Source organism: Poromitra crassiceps (assembly GCF_964638095.1).
Source record: "Poromitra crassiceps genome assembly, chromosome: 5".
Classification (NCBI taxonomy): domain Eukaryota; kingdom Metazoa; phylum Chordata; class Actinopteri; order Beryciformes; family Melamphaidae; genus Poromitra; species Poromitra crassiceps.
The window spans coordinates 65,000,299-65,025,991 of NC_139642.1; the positions used below are offsets into that span (position 1 = coordinate 65,000,299).

Here is a 25,693-nt window from a genome sequence, read left to right on the forward strand (position 1 = left end):
TACTGTGTATTTGACTATGAAATTTTAAGATATTTCATATTATGAAATATCTTAAAATTTCCAATAGAGGCTGGGGGGCTTTAAAAACCTTGTAGCTTTCATTTCATTTTTCATTTTTCATTTAGCTAAGTCCTGACTGCGCTTCAAACTGTGGAAAATGTCCATAATACCCTGAATGTGTTCTTCTTAAACAGCTTCCTTACACTCTGAAGTATAAGTAAATTAAATTGCAATCATTCTGTCAACAAAAAATGCACTCTCACTACCAAGACTAGTGATTAGAACTTTGTATTCAGTCTTAGTGAAGTATTGGGAGAGTCCAGAGAGCCCAGAGAGCTGTCTCTCTCATGTGCTGATTTGACTGTTGTGCATGACAAACAAAAGGTCCTGCATTAAAGAGACGTCAGTAAAGCGCTGGAGGAGCCGGGGACAAAGAGATGCCCAGAGGTCAGGCTGACAGTTGCCATGGAAGGCCATGTTTTACAGCCCGGGGAAAGGCTAGTCTGGCCCCAGCCAGGGGCCGTCAAGTGCAGATGCGCATACCAGAGGAAGATACAGGAGCATCTGAAAAGACTACAGGGGGAGGGGGGGGGGGGCGGGGTCTTATGCTGCAGTCACATCATGTGAGAAGGTGTCTGGGTAGTATAGAAGTCAAAGCCCTCACCACCTATCACCGCGGAGACCCGGGTTCAATTCCCGGCAGTGGTATTTCCGGCTTAGTCGGATGTTCCCACAGACACAATTGTCTGTGGGTGCGAAGCCGGTGGGGTATGAGTCCTGGTCGCTGCACTAGTGCCTCCTCTGGTCTGTCGACCGGATTCTGAAGACAGAATTCAGGAAAACCATTGCCAAACCCCGAGTTCCCAAGCAGGGTTCACCCCTGAGGTGAACTCTGTAACTCTACAGTATATAAAGAGTCACGTGTCCAGATGTAAGGGTTAATGCACTTTGAGGTGCCCATCATCACAAATTAATGGATGACGTGGAGGTAACGATAATGATAATCGAAATGGCACGGAGACATTTGGATTAGCTAAATGTCAGTGTAGCATCAAAAAATAATGGACACCTTGCAGGTAATTGGAATCGAGTATTCAATTCACCCAGACCAGGGTATAAAGCTCCTTTATCACACACGTTGTCCCATAATCTCATCATCCAGTTCCCAACAGAAAGGCCAGATGTAATGTGGCTGTATCAGCTGCTGTCTCTGGTGGACACTCAACACAGTAAGGTGGCATGGCTGCTTGTCCTAACAGATGTTCTCCCCCTCCTCATCCACCCCCCTCCTTTTGTCAGAGCCCCCCTGCTGTGAACATGGTCCCACAGGCAGATGGACGCCTCAACATACATCAATATCAAACCAAGTCATGTGCTCAGCATGCCAGCTGCCTGGGCTACCCTCACACTGTAGCATGCGAGCTGCCTGGGCTACCCTCACACTGTAGCATGCCAGCTGCCTGGGCTACCCTCACACTGCAGCATGCCAGCTGCCTGGGCTACCCTCACACTGCAGCACAAGGGCCATAGGATTTCCGCAATGCAGAAAATACAGACGGAATCATGGAATTTGGTAATAAAAATGTAATCTACTGTAAAATGTGCATATATATATATATATATATATATATATATATATATATATATCTGCACATTTTACAGTAGATTAAATTTTTAAAGTATACAATATATTTATATACTTTATTATTACTATATTTTATTATTACTTTATTATATAGGCCTAAATATTGTAGTAAAAAAAAAAAATATATATATATATATATATATATATATATATATATATATTGTTTAACGCAACCACCCCCCCCCCACCCCCCCTGGTTGTTTTTCAGATGTGATCTAGCTATTAATTAATACACAGGACAAGATGTTACTATCCCTTGTGCCAAAATCCGAGGAAAAACACATTTAGAAGCCCAATCCAGAATAAAACAAGCTAACAGGCTAACAAACTAATAAACAAGACACAAATCGTAAGTTACGGAGGTAACTATGGTTCTGTGAATTCCTGGATGACTGCCAGTGGCAGTTTAACTGTGAATAATGATCTCGCGCTCCGCGACAGACGAGTGTTTTTATACCAACGTAGTCACGTACGTGACGTGGGGCAACTGCGCGTCTATAAAGGTGCGCCGTGACCCACCATACGTCATCTCAGAATCTTCTCGCACCGAAGGTTCCGAGTGACCTGCATGACTGGCAGTCATCCAGGAATTCACAGAACCATAGTTACCTCCGTAACTTACGTTCTGTTTCATTCCCTCCTGACTGCCAGTGGCAGTTTAACTGTGGATGACTTATACCTGCGGCGTCACGAGGAACCGACTCACCTACTGGTCCATCGCTGCCAATGGCAGGACTGCCGCCGCCAGCGTGGACCCTGAGGCCACGTTGATGCGGTAGAACCTGGAGAATGTGCAGGGTGCTGTCATGAAGCCGCCGCACAGATCTCCGCCAGGGACACTCCCCTCATCGCAGCCCAGGATGTGGCCACACTCCTGGTCGAATGACAACCAATGTCAGAGGGCGCAGGCTTCCCTGCTTCATCATGTCCACAATCCAGTGGGACAGCCTCTGTTGGACAGAGCCTGTCCCCTGTTCTTCCCGCGGTAGCAGACAAAAGCTGCTCTGAGCGTCTGATGGTCTGCGTCGCCTTGATATAAAGCCGCACCGCCCGGACGGGACATAATGAAGTGTCGCTCTCCCCTGGCTGAGAGCCAGCCGGGGAAGGATGGTATGCCTCCAGCTCTATGGCCTGGTTAATATGCGTCGGGGACAAGACCTTGGGCAGGAACGCCACATTCGGCCACCGAGTCACCCCCGAGCCATCCGCCTTCCACCGAAGGCATGTCGGGCTAATGGAAAGAGCGTGGAGCTCCCCCACCCGCTTCGCCGTCGTAACTGCCAGTAGACACGCAGTTTTTTATCTACACTATTACGCAACGTCTCGCACACAGAGGGTCCGAGGCCCGTCAGGAGCGCCTGGTCCCCTTTAACGGCCACACGCAGCTGAAGGTGGGCCGGACACAGATGCCAAACCTCCCCGTCCAGCTGGGACAGGAGGTCCACTCTCGCTGGGAGCTGTCCTGGTTCCCCGTCCAACAGTCCGAGGAGTGCCGGGAACCACAGCCTGGCTGGCCACTTGGGGGCCACCAGGAGAACCCTGCGACCCGACGACCTCACTCTGTGAAGCGTGAGCCCTATCAGGGGGATCGGAGGGAACGCATATAGCCGATTGCTTCAGCGCCAAGTAAATCGTCCGCAGTTCGAGGACATTGATGTGCTGCCCCCTCCACCGAGGGCACCACACCCCCTGGACTGACCTCCTTTGCCCTACCGCCCCCCAACCCTGGGGCGAGGCGTCCCGTTGTCACGACCTCCCACCGTGCTGGACCGAGCCGAGAGGCACCCCGTGCAGCAGGAACGTGCTGTCTGTCCCGCCAGCGGCGGAGATGGATAAGAGGTTTGTGTGTGACCCTGACTTTGACCCACCTGTTAAGTCGAGGATCCATATGGAGGCTGCTGAACCACATCTGTAGAGGGCGCAGATGCCGCCGCCCCAGGGGCGTGATTGCTGCAGCTGCTGTCCGCATCCTTAGGAATTAGTTGGAGTAGAACCCATCGCTTTGTATACGTGGGTTCAGTGGTGTGATAGCCCCTTTGTCCAGGAGTTTGACTCTCTCCTGTGACAAAGCTTGCACCCTTGCGGGGTCCGTGACGAAGGTCATCCTGACCCCGGAAGGTGGTGGGGGCCGGCGGTGGAACTGCAGCCTGTAGCCTTTGGACCTGGCGTCCAGGACCCATGGGTCCTGTGAATGGGCCGCCCAACAGGCCAGGTGCTGATGTGTGAATCTGCCCACCGCCGGCCCTGACCTCTCAGGCTGTGCCTGGAGGACCTCCCGCGGCTCTGGGGGGGCGCCGGTCGTAGCCGCGCCCACGCCCACGCCCCCGGGGCGGGGGGTGCACCCCCCTGGGCTGACGTCCACTGTCAGTCGCCTCCTGGACATGCTCTCTTGCCTGCCCAGGCGAGTCCCAGTATCGCAAGTGCCGTGGCTCCCGCCTCTCGCTCCGTCTCCCCGAGACGTAGGCCGAGGCCGCCCCTGCACCTCTGCTGCGCCGACCCCAGGCCTCTGAGGCCTGGTTAGACTGTTTCCTCCGTTCCAGGGCCCTTTCTGCCTCTGGCCCGAACAACTGACCGGGCACCACCGGGAGCGTCCTCAACGCCCGCCTGCAGTCATCAGACATAGGCGCCTGCGCAAGCCACACCTGCCGACGTGCCACGACCAGGGTGGACATAACACGGCCCAGCTCCCTCGACATGAACCCGAAGGCCTGCAGGGCCGCCTCATGTGTGTGTCCCAACTCCGCCCCCTGATGCGTCGCCTGCATCATCTGGGACTGGGCGAGGAGGAGCACGGAGAGGGAGTTTCCTATCCGAGCCACCCGAGCCGCCGCCTCATACGCCTTCACTAGCAGGTCATCTGTGACCCGGCACTGTGCGCTAGGACACTTGGCCTTGTCCCCCAGCGCGGCGTCCGGCGAGAGGACCAGCGACGCTATGCAATGGTCCACTGGGGGCATGCGGGCCAGACCATGTATCGCCGCATCCCGCATGGAGGCCAGGGTCCTGCCATCCTTCGCATGGCGACCCCGCGTCTCCGTGTCTGCCCAGCAGCTCTTCAGTGCCTCCAGAAAGGCGGGAGAGGGCGGGACCTCAAAGGGCGGCTCTGACGGAGCCCGCCTAAATAGTGGGTTGCTCGGCTGAACTGCCGTCACGTCGTCCAGGCCGACCCTAGCCAGGGCTGCCCGCAGTATTGCCTGCAGTGGCTGGGCACCGACCCCCCGCTCGGTGCACGCCGAACTCCTGAGGGAAGTCTCTGAGCCGTCCCTGGCCTCCGTGCTTCCCCCTATGACCGCCAAGACCGACCGCTCCGGGGAATGATCCTCCCCGGGGTCGTCATATTCCTCCTCGCGGTACTCCCCGCGGTCCTGGAACATGGTGTTCGACGCTGCCATTGACAGCGCGTCCTCCCTGGCCACGCCCGCCCAGGAACCTGGGTGCGCAGGAGGCACCATCAGAGCCTTGAGTTGCTCCAACTCTGCTCGCAAGGCCACCATGTCCTGGCGAGAGGAAGTCTCCTTCTTCGCCTTCTTCCGCGGACTACGGTTCTTCGTCTGCGTCCTGCTCTTGCGCTTCTTAGCGGCAGCGGCAGACCTAGTGCAGACCCCCGATGGTGGGAGGGTCACCTCAGCCAAGGCCGGTAAGACCCTCTCCCCTCCGTGGTCCTCCCCCTTGCGCTCCCCCTGGTGCCGCTTGCGGGGAGACCGCCTAGGGCTGCTGACCACGGGTGGGCGGTGACCAAGCAACCAGCCTTCCACCTCACACAACCGCTCCTCCCTTACGCGGAGGGGCAGGATACCACAATTAACGCAGGGGTCCGTCAGGGCCTCCCGGAGGTGACCCACCCCGAGGCAGCTGGGGCACATCTCATGGCCATCCTCCACGTGCAGCTCGACGCCACAGGAGGAACAGGCCAGCATCGTCAAACGAGCACAGGGGGTCAAGCCCGTAACTCGGAGCGGGACCTGGGACACAGTCCAGGACACGTCCGCACTGCGGCGACGAGGGCCCGGCTGGGCGACAAGGGCCGGGCTGGGAGATCGGAGCGGGCCCTGGGACACAGTCCAGGACACGTCCGCACTGCGGCGACAAGGGCCGGGCTGGGAGATCGGAGCGGGCCCTGGGACACCGTCCAGGACACGTCCGCGCCCAACAAGCTAGCTTTACAATATAATATAATACAGTATGATATAATACCATATTCTATATAATCCTCTACAATTATACAATCTAATTGTACAAAAGGCTATAGGCTATAGCTTAGAATCTCGTAATATAATATAGTATAGTATAATATAGTATAGTATAATACAATATTATCATAATAATATATACACAATTATGCAATATAATTGCTAATATATAATACTTGCCGCTCGCTATTTCTTTAGTAGCAATAGGCAATATACAAGCCCGACCAGGCAACCTAGACGGGGGTAGCGTGCCACGCACACCCACGGCTAGGGCCGGCCGCCTAGGCCGGAGGCAGCCCTGTAACGGAGCTACCTCCCGACCAGGGGAGAGGTGGTAGGCAGCCACCCACAGCCTTAGAGGACAACCCCGTTGCACTCTGACTCTCAAGTCCCAGGCTGATCGGAATGGCTGACTTACACACCTTCAGGCCGTGTACCTACCTCTCCTTTGCGTCTGTCTCTGATCAAAGTGGAGAATCCGAATCACGGAGCTCCGGAGCCGCACACCTGTCGAACCACGCAGGTTGCGAGAAGATCAAAGATGACGTATGGTGGGTCACGGCGCACCTTTATAGACGCGCAGTTGCCCCACGTCACGTACGTGACTACGTTGGTATAAAAACACTCGTCTGTCGCGGAGCGCGAGATCATTATTCACAGTTAAACTGCCACTGGCAGTCAGGAGGGAATGAAACAGAACACCAGTTACCTACCCTAGCCAACAGCAGTATGAAGCATGTCATTGGGGTTTTCAAGTGGGCACCTTCCTTCACCGACGTTTCGTTAAGTTAGGCCCACGACACCTCAAGAAGGCTTAACGGTGTAATCCAGCATCCTGGAAACACCCCCCTCCATGCTACCACCGCACAACTGCATATTACCTCACTATCTAAGCCTAGCTATCCAGGTCGGTTCGGTATGACATTCCTGACTACACCACCACTGTCAATGATTCAGCCCTGTTGATGCGGACCGTCAATCATGACCAACAACAAACAATCCCTAACTACACCACCACTGTCAATGATTCAGCCCTGTTGATGCGGACCGTTAATCATGACCAACAACAAACAATCAATCTGACCTTAGCGAGCTCCCCAGCTAGCATGTTTCCTCCTTATCCACAGCCATTCACTTGCTCGTTCTGCTGCCTGAGACATGTTGCTAACCGCAAGTTTCAGGCTCCGTCCCCGAATGCCCAACTCAGTTAGTAAGGCAATAACGGACTTTGCCACAAAACCACGGCAGCCCACCTCTACAGGCCGCACTCGAGCCCTCCAACCTCGCTGCTCTGCCTCTGCTGCCATTTCAGCATACCTAGCTTTCTTGCGCTCATAAGCCTCCTCAACTCGATCTTCCCACGGGACTGTGAGTTCGATAAAATAAACTCTCTTCTCTACCTCAGACCACAGTAACAAGTCCGGATGTAGCCGGGTGCTAACTATATATGCTGGGATGACTAGCTGTTCATTCAAGTCAACCCTCATTTCCCAGGCTCCACCTACACTTAGCTGCCCTAACTTGTGCTTGACCTTAATTGGTCTAATCTTTTCTCCCTCACATACAAATTTGATCTGTCTAGTCTCTTTGCTAGCAACTAGAGAATTTACTTCTAGCCGCTTTTCCTCAACTGCAGCTGCCAAACATTTCAACACCTGGTTGTGACGCCAGGTGTATCGCCCTGGGAGAGACTGACCTTACACCCTGACAGTATATGCCTCAGTGTACATACACTAGAACACAACGGGCAGGCACCATCCTCGCCCAACCACTGATTTAAGTTCTGGGGAGATGGCAGCACATCATAAGTAGCCCCTAGAATAAATCTAATTCTGCTGGCCTCCATGCTCCACAACTCTCTCCACTTCAACTTTCTCTTCTCTACACTCTCCCAGTTCACCCACTGTCCTTGCTTTGCCTGCGACACTGCCTTAGTACATCTTACTGCCTCCTCTTGCCTATGTACTTCTTCAACTACCATCTTCCTCTTTTCTATTACTGATGCCTTGTTCCACACAGGTTTCCCTATGCACAACCCTAAGCCTCCACGCCCATGCTGCACCTGACCTATGATATCCCTGTGTCTAAGAGCTGACTGTGCTTGCTGTACTGCCTCCTTTGGGTTCCACTTCCTCCCTGTTTTAACTGTGGGTGCTACACTCCTAACCACTGGATCCTTTGACTGAGTCAGAGTCATTTCCAGTCTAACCTTAGCACACTTGAACTCCTCTGTCAGGCTAGATAATGGCAATTCCAATATGCCTTTCCCATATAAGGCTACACTGCTTAGGCAGCGTGGGACTCCGAGCCATTTTCTAATGAATGAGTTAATCATCCTTTCTAGCTTTTCTGCCTTTGAAAGGGGAACCTCATACACTGTCAGTGGCCACATCAACCGAGGCAACAATCCAAACTGCAAACACCACAACTTTAACTTTCCTGGGAGCCCTGACTTGTCTATACTTGAAATACCTTGAATCATTTCCTGCCTCACCTCCTCAAACTGTCCCTTATCACTGAGACTTGCATCATACCATCTTCCCAAACTCTTGACTGGTTTCTCTAACACTGTAGTCACCACCTCATCATTTATAACAAACTTCTTACCTACTACCCTCCCTTTAATGATTGAAATACTCCTGGACTTACTTGGCTTCACTTTCATTCTAGCCCACTGCAGATTACTATTTAACTTATCCAACAATCTGCTAGTACATGGAGCGGTTGACGTCATAGTCGTCATGTCATCCATGTATGCCCTAATTGGAGGGAGCCGCAGCCCTCCCTGCAGCCTTTCTCCACCCACTACCCATTTTGAAGCCCTAATAATGATCTCCATTGCCATGGTAAAAGCTAATGGGGAAATTGTACACCCTGCCATAATGCCTATCTCCAGCTGCTGCCAAGCTGTAGTGTACTCTGCTGTGGTAAAGCAGAGTTGAATATCTAAGAAGTAGGCTTTAACTAAGCTCTTTATACTACCTGGCACTCTAAAGAAATCAAAGGCCTCCCATAACAGACTATGCGGCACTGACCCGAAAGCATTAGCCAGGTCCAAGAATACTACATGCAGGTCTCTCTTCTCACGCCTAGCTGACTGGATTTGGTGCCAGATCATGCTGGTGTGCTCTAAGCACCCGGAGAAGCCGGGAATTCCAGCCTTTTGCACCGAAGTATCTATTAGCCTATTCTTTTCTAGATAACTAGACAGCCTCTGTGCCACAACACTAAAGAAAACCTTCCCTTCAACATTAAGTAGACTGATAGGTCTAAACTGACTTATCTCTAACGAGTCCCTTTCTTTAGGAATGAAGATTCCCCCTGCTCTACGCCACGCCTTAGGAATAACCTGCTTCTTCCAGACTACCTTCATCAGCTTCCATAGAAACTGCAACACATCTGGAGCACTCTTATACAGCCGGTAGGGTACTCCATTAGGACCCGGGGCTGAAGAGGCCCTTGCACGTCTCACTACTTCTTGAACTTCTTTCCACCTTGGTGGGCTATCATCACACTGGCTCTCTATTTCACCGATAGGTGGAATATCAGGTGGGACTGTCATCTCTCTAAACCTTTCCCTATCTTTGTGAACCTCCTCCAAATATTCCTCAAGCTTCTGCTTAGGTACCATAAGGCTACCATTCTTTTCCTTACTAAACAATGACTTCACAAATCTAAATGGATCCTTATAGAATGCTATTCTAGCTCTCTCTTTTTCCTATTTTTCCTAATGCTCTCTGCTCTTCTTAAAACTGCCAACCGCTCCCTCACATCTGACTGCAAGCAATCAATGCCTTCCTTCTCAACCTCTGTAGCTTTCCTCCACTGCCTCTTAAGCTGTCTTCTCTCCTGGATAAGTCTATCTATCTCTTGTTGGCGCCTAGATTTAACTACCTCACCCTTTAGTTTCTTCCTTTTCTCAAAGACGCCAAACCTTTCCTTACCATAATCATAAATACAATCTCCCATTTTTTCCAACTTACTCTCAGCAGTTCCTTTAAGCTTCTCTAACATCCTAACCAAATCACTATTGATATCTTCCCACTTCCTACTTTCCGCTGCACCTGGCCACTTAACTCTAGGCTTCTGACCGCTAATCTTCTCCCTTTTTGGCTGGCTGGCCTCTCTGCTTTCCTCGGTGCTAGGACCTGCCTCAACATCAGGGGTGCTGATGTCCTGCGAGCTGTGGGTTACTTCCTGTCGCTGGACTTCACCCGACTGACTTGATAAACTTCTTAAGAAATAATTAAAGTGAACTAAACAAGTCAGAACCACTATAAATGTTTTTCAGGAGATGCTGTGATGTAGCCCCAAGAAAGGTGCAATATTAATGTTTTTCAGGTGATGGCGATGTGATCACTAAAGGGAGAGCAGGTGGTTAGATGAAAGTGAGTGAGAAAAGGAGAAGATACTGAATAATGACATCACAACAGTATAATCCTAATGTTAATTTAAAATTAAATATTCTTCTAAATATGGATAAAAGTCCCAAAAACATCAAATGTTCTTGCGGGCAGCGTCGAGACTCCATTCCTTACAGCACCCCCTACTTAATAATAGTTCCAGCACGGCTGCGAAAATGTGGTGGCGCATTGTGTCAAGTGTACATATAATGGCTCAGGGAACGGTCCGGCCCCCGGTCCCTTAGGTTTCTGACAATGTGGCCCCCTGAACAATTTAGTTGAATAGCCCTGCCCTAAAGTAAAAAACCCCAAAACAAAACAAAAAAAACTAAAACAAAAACAGATTTCATATGGAGCTACGGCACAAAGCCCCGCCCTCCCCTTCCCGCCCGAGGTTACACAGATCTGACGTTCTCTCATCGATGTGAACAGCAGAAACCACTCCCTTTTGTCAGTCCTGATTACAGATGAAACAGTACGGACATTTCACAGCACGATTATAGTGACCAAATTCATCACGGTTATCAGTATTATCGCGGCGCGGGCGCGCTATTGTTAAAAGGTTCAAAAAGTACTGATACTCACTGAAATCATTTCACCAAGTTTTATATTGAACTCTCAGACCCATACATAGACTGCGCACCTGCGTCTGGGACCCTGCTGCTGACTGATGGACAGTATTTACCGTGTTTTTCAGAGTGCTGTAATCAAACACGGTTTTAATGATAATTAACATTTGAAAAGGTAATACTAACCTCAGGAATTTTATCATTAAACCGGGAATTGTTTCATCCCTATTCCTTATCTGGATCACATGGAATGCGGTTACACTGGTCAAATATGATGTGGTTCTGAAAAGGAGTTTTTCTATCATTTCTGACTGTACAGTATGTCCAAACCTGGCCTGAAAAGGACTGTTATTCTTCTTGTGGCTGGATTGATTTAAATATCTTTTCCCCTCCCATCTCTTTACATTGTGGATGGATTTGATCCAGATCACAGAATTCAGATCACAACACGAGCCTGATCACTTCTGATACTTCTGCTTTAGCAGCATAATGATATATATCACTGGGGAAGGAGGCAAAGCGAGAACGGAATGAAACAGAAATGATTTAAGAGGCGCTGGATGACTTACACGAATCAATATCATATGTGTATTATTAACACAATATCAATTATCATGTTTTTAAATATCATGATTATTGGCATATCGCCATTATTGCGACACCTCATTGCTGTCAGTTCATATTGGTGTGGGATATCGGTTGCATCTTATCCAAACAGTGAGAAACGAGCCACCATTCAGAAAGGAGCATGAAGGCTTGTGGTGTGTGAACACAGCTGGTGGTCTGAACTCACACTGTGTTTGCAGGAGCAGGAGCTCACTGTCTTCTCATCTGACACACTGCCCTGACCTTGCTGCAGGATGTGTGGTCATGTGTCAACAAAAACACGCACACGCATGCACACGCACGCGCACGCACGCGGACACGCACACGCACACGCACGCACGCACGCACGCACGCACGCACACACACACACACACACACACACACACACACACACACACACACACACACACACACACAGACAGACAGACAGACAGACAGACAGACAGACGCACGCGCACACACACACACACACACACACACACACACACACACACACACACTCCAGCTGCTGCCAGCTTCTTTCCTGTCTGTGGGGGCTCTGATGCCCTTCTTCCTTCACACATGTTTGACCTGTGCTCCGGGTGGACCCGGTGATCCCGCGTCCCGTCTCCAGCCGCCTGTTTGCAGAGGGGCATCTCCCTCCCTCACCCCCTCACCCCTCACCCCTCATATCCTCTCCATACAACAGGGCCAATGCAATGTGTCACACATGACTTGACAGATGTAATGCTGTGAGGAGCTGAAATATGGGCAATATCACAATAAAGCCACTACACTTGTGGAATAACAGTCATCTTGTCTGAGCAGAGCAGTTGTTGGCAGTCTTGCACGAGTTGTCTGGACAAGTTGGTACTTCAGAGCCTGAAGTTCAGAGCCTCAGCTCTGTGAATGAACGGGGAGCTCTCGGTCCAGGCAAGACGGAGGGAAGAGAAACATTCTTCATTTGCATAATACTACTGATTTTAAATAATACTACTGATTTTGTAATGATACAAAGCAGTTTTTTTTAAAGCCTTCTGTAAGTCGTCTGCTCCTCTGGAGCTGCGTGTGACTGCTGTAGATTTCATCAAGGAAATCAATAAGGGACCTGATTCAGCTCATCAGTGCTTCATGTGAAAACAGTCAATGTCATTTTAAACACAGTGTAGCGCCTCCTCCTGGCTGCACACGGCTCTGAGCTTACCCAACACATGTCCATCCTACTCAGCACTAACTCATGGAGTAATGTTCCATTGCCATGCATGCTGCTACCACACTGCATGCTGCCACCACACTGCATGCTGCTACCACACTGCTGCTACCACACTGCATGCTGCTACCACACAGCATGCTGCTACCACACTGCATGCTGCTACCACACTGCATGCTGCTACCACACTGCATGCAGCTACCACACTGCATGCTGCTAGCACACTGCATGCTGCTAGCACACTGCTGCTACCACACTGCATGCTGCTACCACACTGCTGCTACCACACTACATGCTGCTACCACACTGCATGCTACAGACAGACACAATACTTTTGTATACGTCACCAATAGTAATTCCTGGATATTTATTGCACTAGACAACAACGCGAGTCTCATACTGTAGCTATGACATGTGTATTATTTGATCCAAAACATGGACTGTCAACTTATAGTTGGCCCCAAAGCAAAACAAGCCACACCAACAGTATGTAGGCCTACAGCTGAGGTAGTTTAGACTCAGGCCTGTCACTCAACTTCAGACAAAGAGTATATATCATGTATCAATCATCACAAAACAATGAATCAGTTTCCAAACGTATACACCTTTAGCACATTTCTGAAGCTAAAGCCATGCATAGACTATTCCAGTACCAGATATCAATACAAATCATTGAATGATTGATAGATAGATAGATAGATAGATAGATAGATAGAGTTAGTTAGTTAGTTAGTTAGTTAGTTAGTTAGTTAGTTAGTTAGTTAGCTAGCTGTGGACCCAGCGGCATCCGAATAAGAAAGGGAAGCTCTGTCTATTCTATTCCAGTGAGCAGCCTTGCTGAGGTCACATTGGCCACCAGGAATAGCTGTGTAACAGTAGACAGAGCCATTAGGCTCAGCGGGTAGGCTATCTGTATCTGTAGACTTGTATATGTCTGTAGGCTATAAACTGAACTCACATGGAGACATGTCTCTGTAGACTTGTATATGTCTGTAGGCTATAAACTGAACTCACATGGAGACAGGTCTCTGTAGACTTGTATATGTCTGTAGGCTATAAACTGAACTCACATGGAGACAGGTCAACAGGAAGTTTGGTCTCTGTGAGTGAGCAACGTGAGGGCAGGTGTCTGCAGTGCCAAACTCCATTAAAAAATATGTCACTTTAATGTCGCCTTGCTTCTGTGTGTACATGGTAGAATATGAGAGGCCACTCATGAATCGTGGGGCTGTTCTGTTTTAGGCTATTCACCAAATAAATCATCCACAAAGCAGCATTTCATTCAATCAAATCTCTACTTTTTTAGAAGTGGTTCATGCTGCTTGCTGCCGCCCACCACGGTGTAACTTGTAGGAAGAAGGTGCAGTAGAAGATGCTGGAATTCTCAGTTGTATTTAACTGACTGTCTAGTAGTGTGTCTAGTAGTGCTGTCCAGTGCTGTCTAGTAGTGTGTAGGGCTGGGGTGCATGACGTAAGCGCAGGTGAGCTTGACAGCAGAATGCATTGTGGTCTAGTACGACAAATCGCGGAAGCTAGTAGTTTTGTAAACACGGCGACGACGAATAGCGTATACGCCCTAATGATTAGTCAAAGGTCTTGTGTTAAGCAAGGCAACGCTGTATTATTATTACCACATTTTTTAATTGAGTTTTGTTTGGCGACACAATGGACACATTGTCCCCTTATGAATGACAGCTGAGCCTGCCTGTACGTATGCTGCTGCCCCCTGCTGGTTGAAAAATAAATCAGGTAAGCAGAAAGGGAAATAAAAGAGACCTGAAATAGCGAGAGAGGCTAGTCCTCAATAAGTGACTGACAGAAGCCACTATAGTCTAACCTTACCCTACTGTCCATGTGGCCCTCCACACAGCACCGGTCAAGCAAGTGCAATAAGTATTTTTCTCTGTTCACCTAACGATGACCGCACTATCATACAGTTTGTATAGACAAGCACCAAGTGGAACTAATGTTTTCAGACAGCCAACACAATCCTTAGAGTACAATTGTATTGTATGTGATTTTTTTTATTTTTTTTATAACCAAATGCGAAGAAGCAGCTGCTGGGTATTTTCACAGTCATCATAATCTGGCCCCCATTCAAAAAAAGTTGGAACACCCCTGAGCTAAAATAATGAAATAAAAAGCAGACTTACTTTAACTCCAGTGAATGAAAGTCCCCTCTGCCTCTGCTGTTATCATCGCTCCTGTGCTCCTTTAAATCAGCCACGTGTTTTTCCTGCTCTAGCCCACACGGTGGGACAACAGCCAGCGTCACAGCCTAGAGGTCTGTCCCATAGACCAGCCTGCTTTGTTATGATAATCCAAACAGCCCATAGGCTGTGAGATATATTCTGATTCACAGATCACAAAGGAGCTGTCTGCTGCCTTGTTAAGAGCCGTGATGCGCTGCTAGAACCTGATCCCATCTGTGATCCACTGATCCAGTCTGTGATCCAGTCAGTCAGTCAGTCAGTCCATTGAAAGCTACGCAGGATGAGTTTACAGTCTGTAGCTAACTATACTGTCTGTAGCTAACTATACTGTAGGCTCTGTGTCTATTGTCCTTCTCCCATCTTCACTGAACTGCGCTCAAACTCACATCTCATCTCACCCCGCAGCACACACACACACGTCACACAGAGCTGTCACACACACACACACACACACACACACACACACACACACACACACACACACACACACACACACACACACACACACACACACAGAGAGAGAGAGAGAGAGGAGAGAGGTGGGGAGAGCGAGAGTTACAGCCAGGAGGGAGGAAGAGAGAGAGAGAGAGACCGGAAAGGAGGTGGAGATCCAAGCTATGCAATGAGAGAGAGGAGAGGAGAGAGAGAGGGGAGGAGAGAGAGAGAGAGGGGAGGAGAGAGGGGAGGAGAGAGAGAGAGAGAGGGGAGAGAGAGAGAGAGAGAGAGAGGGGAGGAGAGAGAGAGAGAGAGGGGAGAGAGAGGGTAGGGGAGGAGAGAGGGGAGGGGAGGAGAGAGGGGAGGGGAGGAGAGAGGGGAGGAGGGATAGTGATAGGGAGAGATTCCAACATAGCAGATACCTATAGGCTAGAAGAGAAGCTTCACACTGGGGTGGGGGGTGGGGTACTTCGATTCAGCAAATGAAGGCAAAAACACATGTTCACCCTCCATAATCAAATGAATAGTTCAATTGGTTTGAATTGAATTATTACTGAATTATTGTGGCTTTTGCTGATCACTGATATTTATTGATTGTTGCTTAGCCTACTAGCCAACTTATGTGTTACAAGTTAAAATGTCTCCTCAATTTACATTATATTGCTTTGGCGACAGATTTCTTTCCTGGCATGCAGAGAGAGCGAGAGAGAGAGAGAGAGAGAGAGAGAGCGAGAGAGAGAGAGAGAGAGAGAGAGAGAGAGAGAGAGAGCATGGGTGTCAGTATATGTGTCAACACCAGTCTACCTACTTTAGCCTAGGCCGGGAGTCCAAATTCCATCTTGTAGTAGATTTATTGGAGCAAAGATCAGGTTGATAGAAAGTTATTTGTGAGCCATATACAAAACTAATAGAATGGGACACATCAGAGTGCTCAGAAGCCATGCTCTTGTAACCTGCGTTGTGTTGACAGCACTGGCACCAACCCATGTTAAAGGAACAGCTCACCCTAAAATCCAAAATACATATATTCCCTCTCACCTGTAGTGCTATTTATCCATGGTTTTGTGTTAGTTGCCTGAGCTTTGGAGATATCAGCCCTAGAGATGTCTGCCTTCTCTTGAATACAATGGAACTGGATGGCACTCGGCTTGTGGTGCTCAAAGTGCCAAAGAAATAGATTTGATAAACTCAATTCAAGACTTTCTGTCTCTATGCAGAAATCATGACCCGGTTACTCAAGATAATCCACAGACCTTGTTATGAGCAGTTTCACGGAGGAACTATTTTCTTTTGACCGAACTACACCCGCTAGCTGCTAGCTCGTTCCTACATGAGACTACAAAAGGGAATTGTTCAAAGTGTTTTGAGTGGTTGGTAGATTAGAAAAAGTCTATATAAATGCATTTATATAACCTTGTGCAATGGTGTTGGTGGAGACCAGTTTGAACAAAATAACCCTTCTTCCCTTCCTTAAATAATGTTGATATTGTGGTTGAAGAATTGTTTTTCCTCTTCTAAATCAAGGAGACCGACATCATCCTTCTAAATGATCAGCTCATCCAGACCAGCTTTGATCAAACAGGCTTAGTTTGCACACGCCCAGTCATCGGACAGGTCTCTCCATATCGGCCCTGTTCATTTAGATGGCAAATCCAAGAGGATGATCACTACACACTCATTTTCATGTTGTAATAATACAGACTTGTTGTGAAGTATTTATTTCCCCAGGCAACAAATGGAGACAAAGCAACTGTTAGATCATCTGTGACACACAGCGGTGTCATTAACAGCCTTATTGACTCATAGTTTACACAGATCATTCATATCATCATCGTTGGCAATACTTAAGGAAAACAACATTCAAAATACTACAATGTATTACCTACTGTATAACTCAATGGATAAACAGTTGCTTAACCTAGGAAACTGACATCAGTCATCTGCTTCCTACTTTCTAATGACATCATTAAGATCTGTGTGAAAAGCTTGGCTCTGGTCGCTACTTCCCTTTCCTGCAATCTCAGCTTGTCCCTCTATTTGTTGAGGCCTCCTCCTCCTCCTGCAGTATCCTGACAGTGACCTCTTGTGACCCCCAGGCATTCTTCCCCTCTGGGACTAAAGTGAGATCTGTCTGGGGTAGAGGGGCAGTAAAAATAACCTCGCGTCCCACTCAGGTTACCCAGCCAGCCCAGGTTGGAATACCAAAAGACAGAGGGACACACTGACAGGCAAACACACACATTATGTTCTCTCACACACACACGCACACAAGCAAGCACGCACGCACGCACACACACTTAAGACACTGGCTCTTGAGACTGTAGGTGTGTTTCCATCGCCTAGTAGTTCCCTGCGCAGTGGACTGCACAGGGTATTCAGCCAGTGAAGTGGACTGCACAGGGTATTCAGCCAGTGAAGTGGACTGCACAGGGTATTCAGCCAGTGAAGTGGACTGCACAGGGTATTCAGCCAGTGAAGTGGACTGCACAGGGTATTCAGCCAGTGAAGTGGACTGCACAGGGTATTCAGCCAGTGAAGTGGACTGCACAGGGTATTCAGCCAGTGAAGTGGACTGCACAGGGTATTCAGCCAGTGAAGTGGACTGCACAGGGTATTCAGCCAGTGAAGTGGACTGCACAAGGTATTCAGCCAGTGAAGTGGACTGCACAGGGTATTCAGCCAGTGAAGTGGACTGCACAGGGTATTCAGCCAGTGAAGTGGACTGCACAGGGTATTCAGCCAGTGAAGTGGACTGCACAGGGTATTCAGCCATGTTAAGTCAGATTCCAAACCGCAGGGAGCAAAAATGCTCAGTTCAGGGAAGAACTGAACAACGCTTGTTCACTTCACCGAAGTTGACAAGCAAGATTTCCCATCAGGCATTGCGCCTCGCTGAAAATGATGGACTAAAATAAATATTGGAGCTTACAAAACGTAGATATAGGCTGTCTGTAAGTATTGTCGATGTAACTGACGTTATTATTATGAATGTAAAGTCCTATTTAAGTAGTTAAGTTACATAAAAACAAGAATGCACAAATAATCTATAAATCAGATACACTACGGAAAAGAGCTATTGTTGACTGTATAACTACAAGCTAACCTAACGTTGGTTTGGCTATGCTGCATTCCATTGTACCTGGGAACTATAGGAAACTAGAACGACCGCAACGCGGACTTATGCCTCCGCCATTAGTTCATTCTGGAGTCCAAATCGCCATTTGAGGCAAATTGGAAGAGATTCCGTCAAGGCGCTCCTGTGATGTTGCATTACAGAGCTTGGAAATTGGGTGTGTGAGAGGTCACAGTGACCTTGAACTTTGACCTCCAAGGCGATGTTTGAGGGAAATTTGATGAAATTCCGTCAAGGCATTCGTGAGATATTGCGTTAACAAGCTGGAAAATGGCGTTTGAGAGGTCACAGTGACCTTGACCTTTGACCAGCAAAATCTAATCAGTTCATCCTTGAGTCCAAGTCGATGTTTGAGACAAGTTTGATTAAATTCCGTGAAGGCATTCCTGAGATATCACGTTAACAAGCTTGAAAATGGCGTTTGAGAGGTCACAGTGACCTTGACCTTTGACCACCAAAATCTAATCAGTTCATCCTTGAGTCTAAGTAGATGTTTGAGGCAAATTTGATGAAATTCCGTCAAGGTATTCATGAGATATCGCGTTAACAAGCTGGGAAATGGCGTTTGAGAGGTCACAGTGACCTTGACCTTTGACCTTTGACCACCAAAATCTAATCAGTTCATCCTTGAGTTCAAGTCGATGTTTCAGACAAGTTTGATTAAATTCCGTCAAGGTATTCATGAGATATCGCGTTAACAAGCTTGAAAATGGCGTTCGAGAGGTCACAGTGACCTTGACCTTTGACCTTTGACCACCAAAATCTAATCAGATCATCCTTGAGTCTAAGTCGATGTTTGAGGCAAATTTGATGAAATTCCGTCCAGGCGTTCCTCAGATATCGCGTTAACAAGCTTGAAAATGGCGTTCGAGAGGTCACAGTGACCTTGAACTTTGACCTTTGACCACCAAAATCTAATCAGATCATCCTTGAGTCTAAGTCGATGTTTGAGGCAAATTTAATGAAATTCCGTCCAGGCGTTCCTCAGATATCGCGTTAACAAGCTTGAAAATGGCGTTCGAGAGGTCACAGTGACCTTGACCTTTGACCTTTGACCACCAAAATCTAATCAGATCATCCTTGAGTCTAAGTCGATGTTTGAGGCAAATTTGATGAAATTCCGTCCAGGCGTTCCTCAGATATCGCGTTAACAAACATCGTACGGACGGACGGACGGACGGAAGGACGTACGTACAGACGGACAACCCGGATCCATAATGCCTCCGGCCTGGCTATCGCCGGCGGAGGCATGAAAAACGAGTTGGAACTACTGACCTCTGATCTAAATCTGTTCTGTTCCAGTGCGTCTTCTTAGGGAGAAAACATGGATGCAACAGCCTTTGCCCATTACCGTTAATGGTATCTGACAACCACATTTAGTAAATTGAGTTCATACAGCAAAGACCTCCATCTAGAAAGCACAAGTCAACTGAATTACATTGTAAATGAAAGCTGCAAAGTTGTTACAACAAGTGCGAATTTGTAATAGCTGCAACAGATACGCGAATTAGCAAAATGCACTTTTTGTGGACCAACCAACAGAGTTTGATATAGAGCTGCTGGTCACAGCTAAAAACTACATATCAAGTCAAATCAACGTACAGTATATGAAGTACGGGATGGGAGGCCCGAGTGCAATGGAATGCAGGAGGAGTAGCAGCCGTCCGTTTAAAGTGACCACACACAGAGGAAGTGTCACCATTGGTGACGTTGAAGGCTGTTCCCAATAGAGACACTGCAGAGCGCGTCATCATTCAGAAACCACGCCCAAAACGGGGGAAAACAGAAACCCTCCCTCCAATCCTGGCGTTCTCCTATGTCGCGTGCATGGTTGCGTGTTGCACAAAAAGATTGTATATACGGAAGATGAACACCTTGACAGCTAGATCCACATTTTTCTTCTCGCCAATTCTCAATGGCTTCCTTGTTTTGCTCGGGAGTACAAAAAAACTTTAACTGGCGATTTTTTACATTTGTTGTCTGCGCAGCCCACCACACAACAGCTTTTAGCTATGTTTAAGTCAAGGAAAATGACGCTGGTGTGTGGAAATGAACGGAGCTTTTCCCCCATGATGGGCGTGGCCTATTTCATGCAGTGTCTCTATGTAGGAACTTTGTAGAGGAAAGTTCCTTTAAGCAACATTCCCTGAACAGGGAGTAGGGAGTAGGGAGTACTCTGTTTGCACTGTGGAACATTATGCAGCTTGTGTATGCAGAGCTCAGAGGCAGTGGGCCTTATCTTCATACAGGCCATATCCCCTATTTACACTTGTTTGCGTGTGCCTTAAGACAGGCAAGATAACAGTCCTCTTGCACATTTGTCCAGGTGTTATGCCCAGTTTTACCACCGCATTGCATTGTGGTACAGTATATGGGAGAAAATGTGGGGTACATTCTCTGTTCACTAGAAATTGCAGTGCATTGTGGTGGGTATTTTATAGTGGCGTAAAGTGTTCAAATTAACAGTTGAGAATTCGGACAAAAAAAAAGGTAAACACACTATAGGGTTTATAGGGTATATAGAGGTTTTCAAAGTGGGATGTGAGCCCAGTTTCAGCGGAGGCTCAGTGAATGGAAGTGAAAAAAATATTAGTTGTTACATTAGTTATCAAAAGGAGATTACGTACTGTATAGCCTGTGTGTGATGTGGTAAAAAAGAAGATAGTTCAGAGATACAGCAGTATCTGGTATACAGCATATAGCAGTATACAGCAGTATCTCTGAACCCCAAAACAAATAAATGCCTTCAGACAGACTTTTGTTTTTGTTGTTGTCTGAATTATGTCAGACTACAACATCAGGCCATCTTGTCTCAATTGTTGAGTGTCTATGGGATGAAATAACATAATCACGATCCCATAGGCATCCATGAATTTTGCAAAACTATGGCAACGTTAAGCAAGCAAATTGGGGGGGGGGGGGTCCCCCAAGTTTTGTCTGAGGGGAGGCCCACAGTCTCAGACTTAGAAAAATCATAATTCAAGATTCAAGATCCTTTATTGTCATTGTCATTTTCACAACAACGAAATTGAAGTGCATCCTCTGCAGCGTAAAAGGTTAAAAAGGGAATATAAAAACAGTCAATAAACAAAGACAAGGACAACAAGGACAACAAGGACAACAAGGACAACAAGGACAGACATCATATACAAAAATTGTAAACAAGACCCTGATAATAAAAAGAAAGCAATCAGTCATTCAGTGTTCATGCTGGGCCTTCCTCCTATTGCACGTTGCCACAAATTGCACTAAGGAACAGCAGCTAAATATATATACTCCAGTATTTGTGTAATAGCTTTAGTATGATGACATACAGAGAAGTGCACTTCCTGTGTCTCATGCCTGTGACTCATTATGAGTCTCTGGACTCCCTGGACTCTCATGTCACATTCCAACACTTTGACATCAACTGCTGCTTCCTTCCTGTTTGTGTGAGCTGGGCCATGCAGGCAAGATGTTCATCTAAACCCACCCAGAGAAAAGATCTTCATCTAAACCCACCCAGAGAAAAGATCTTCATCTAAACCCCGCCCAGAGAAAAGATCTTCATCTAAACCCACCCAGAGAAAAGATCTTCATCTAAACCCCACCCAGAGAAAAGATCTTCATCTAAACCCACCCAGAGAAAAGATGTTCATCTAAACCCACCCAGAGAAAAGATCTTCATCTAAACCCCACCCAGAGTAAAGATGTTCATCTAAACCCACCCAGAGAAAAGATCTTCATCTAAACCCACCCAGAGAAAAGATGTTCATCTAAACCCACCCAGAGAAAAGATCTTCATCTAAACCCACCCAGAGTAAAGATGTTCATCTAAACCCACCCAGAGAAAAGATCTTCATCTAAACCCACCCAGAGAAAAGAACAGCCCACCCGTCTTATCAGCCAATTACAGAGAGAAACGTCCTGTAGATTTTGCCAACTTTCTATGTGACAAATCCAAACTGAACTGCATGTCTCCTCAGCAGCTTTATCCACAGATAGCTGAACCTCATTAATATTAATGAGCCCTGTCCTGGTCGCTGCACTAGTGCCTCCTTCTGGTCGGTTCAGGGCGCCTGTTCGGGGCGGAAGGGAGGGAACTGGTGGGAATAGCGTGATCCTAAATATATCCTAAATATCCTAAATATATATAAATATAGATATAGATATATAAATATAGATAGTGTATATAGAGGGCAGGCTGTATTGGAGCTGATCCTACCTTGTGAGAGGCGGAGGGGCTGGCTGACCTGCAGCCCGTCCACAGAGCAGGGGTTGCCACAGGGGTGCAGGATGATGACGCCTGCCCGGTTCTCTATGTAGCAGTGCTGTGCCGACACGCCCACGCCCTGGATCAGGATGTCCATAGCACCATGACCCAGGGTGGTCCGGCCTGGGAGGGGGGGAGAGGGACACACAAACCAATATTAATAAACACAAATATTATGTTCTATTAGATACATTCAAGATTCAAGATCATTTTAAGCCATATGAGTAATCATATTACAAACAAGGAATGTGTCTGTGCAGCACAGCGATCACAGCAATAGCAGAAGATGGAGCAGACAGAAAACAATCTCAAATTATAAATTATAACGTGCAAAGTAAAAGTCCTTTAAAGGAGAATTACGTTTTTTTTACAACCTTATTTCCAGCTTTAATTATGATTTTTAACTCACCCTGATAAGTTCTGTTTGACGCACTGAAATGTTAATATGCTTTGAGATGCGACCTGGAAACGAGGAATATGGGGCATGTGTAATGCGTGTATTTACGTCCTGTAAATAGCTTATTTTCTCACACACAGGGGCTCATATCCTTATTATACCATAGAGAAAATGAGAAAATGAATGATCTATTTCCCTTGGTGAAGCGTGCTCAGCCTGCTCTGTTTGCTGTCCGTCACATTGGTAGCGATAGCAGCTCACCGCTCTTCAGTTTATAATCCATGTCATGTTATTCCAGCTCAAATCAATATTTTACTGGACTTTTACTAATATATACGCTCGGCCATCGACTTCAAATGCTTGAATTCGAGAATATGGACGATGTATTTGAATCCGATGGCCGCCCGTATTTATTAGTAAAAGTCCAGTAAAATTCACAAACTATAAAACGCCTGTTGGATCGTTAATCGTTAACAGTGCGTTGAAATACATTCGGCAACTTCGCAATAAGACCGCTTCTGTACATTATGGAATGCATCTGTACCTCCAGCGGACCATAACGATGCCACGACAACTGGGCCAAGTTAGAAACAGTGTGTTATAAAGCAGAATATATGTGGGACTATCTAGTTGTGGATGCAATGCATGAGAGCTGACATCACTGGTCAGAATAGAGGTGAGCATTGCTTCTGTGTGAAGAAAGAATAGGATCATTCTACTGCATCTCGATTGGGCCATATCATATATACATCATACTGGTGATCATACTGGTGATCATTGTAATCATTTTGAGCTTAATAATGCATTCATCCTAATTTTATATTTCATAGAAAGATGTGGTGGCCTTTCTTTCTTTTTCATTTTTATTTTTTAAATCTTTTTTCCAGATTTTTTTTATCCCATTTTTATCCCCCATTAGTGTTAATTTTAATTTATTTATCCTGGTTGCTGCTCCACCCTCTGTCAATCTGGGGAGAGCCGAAACTGGCTCCATGCTTCCTCCGAGACATGGGCAGTTAGCCAGCTGCTTCTTTTCACCTGACAGGGGAAGCTTCACTGGTAGGACATAGCACGTGGGAGGTTCACGCTATTCCAACCAGTTCCCCTCCCTCCGAACAGGCGCCCCGAACGACCAGAAGAGGCACCACTTCAGCGACCAGGATATTGCATGTTTTGGTGAGGGGTTCCTATATGAAGGAAACCCCCAGGGGGCACGGGGAGAACATGCAAACTCCACACAGAAAGGCCCTTTTGACGACCCCACCCAGGCGGTGGGCACTTGAGGACATGCGGACGGGCACGCACTCCTTCAGCGCACACAGCGTCCCAGGTGGGAATCGAACCCAGGACCTTCTAGCTGTGAGGCGACAGCGCTTACCACTGCACCACCATGCCCCCTGTGGTGGCCTTTCTTATCTCGTGCAAGTTGAGCTGTTTATGTGCTTTGCCTAATTTTGTCCCATGAAACTCCATGAGGGCGTGGCTCCCCATGCGTGATGCCCTCACGCTGCCTATGCCTTTACTGACACTGAACATTGTCTTGCCAGCAGAAATAATATAACGTTTGTTGGGGGAGGGGCCAATCATCTTTTCTCAATCACTTGGGGAGGGGCCAAAGAAAAATATATTTTGGTCAGAGGGAGGGTTACAGCTCTTTATTTCAGAGCACTCTAAATCCCTCCAGTGACGCTCTTTCTAAATAACGAACAGTCCTCTATTTCGTAGCCATTTGCAGTTGTGTGGCCTGTTATTTATGGTACTAATCCACTAGTCTGCCTCTGATTGGTTAGCCTCCTTTCATTCCAAAGCAAAAGACAATAGTCAACTAAAACACCTCGGGCACACTGATTGATACAGTACAAATGAAATGGCACTTCATATCAAAAAGGTTGTGGACCCCTATAGAATGTCTCCGGTCCTGGGTTCCAGTTTAGAGTTTCAGTGTCCCATGGTCTAAATGCTGATTCACAGGCTTTACACCCCCCCCCCCCCTCCCACACACACACACACACACACACACACACACACACACACACACACACACACACACACACACACACACACACACAGAGAGGAGCAGTCGATGTGTGTTGAGTTTGGAGAGGACAGGCCAGCGCCCAGCGGAATGTCGCAGACAAGTGTAACACAGTCGTGGACTCATGGACAAACACGCACACGCACACACACACACAAGCACACGCACACGTGTACACACACACGCACACGTGTACACACACACACGCACACACACACACACACACACGCACACGCACACGCACACGTGTACACACACACACACACACACACGCACACACACGCGCGCACACACACACACACACACACACACACACACACACGCACACAGCCCCTGGGTAGCCTGGACATAACCCCTGACAGAGGAATCTCCCTGCATTCCAGCCTGTGGAGGCACAGACAGACAGACCAACCGACCGACATACAAATTCTCAAAATAAAAAATGCACGCACGCACGCACGTGCGTGCACACACACACATGACACACACACACACACACACACACACACACAATTGGTGTTGGTTGAAAATTTGTGAGAATAATTGCATGGCCTCAAAGTCAATTGCATCGTTTTCCCATTGTTTTCTCTTTTTCCACCCCCCCATCGATGTCACAATGTGTCCTG

General features: G+C 47.6%; 1 protein-coding gene across 1 annotated transcript in view; it reads right to left on the bottom strand.

Moving 5' to 3' along the window:
- The window catches only part of phldb1b (pleckstrin homology-like domain, family B, member 1b), a gene marked incomplete at its 5' end in the record, with an annotated part of 197,850 nt that overhangs the window by 148,803 nt on the left and 23,354 nt on the right, over positions 1-25,693 (bottom strand). The window contains one exon of the mRNA XM_083637663.1: positions 22,588-22,758. Coding sequence (XP_083493789.1) covers positions 22,588-22,758 — 171 coding nt within the window. The remainder of the gene's footprint in view (positions 1-22,587; positions 22,759-25,693) is intronic.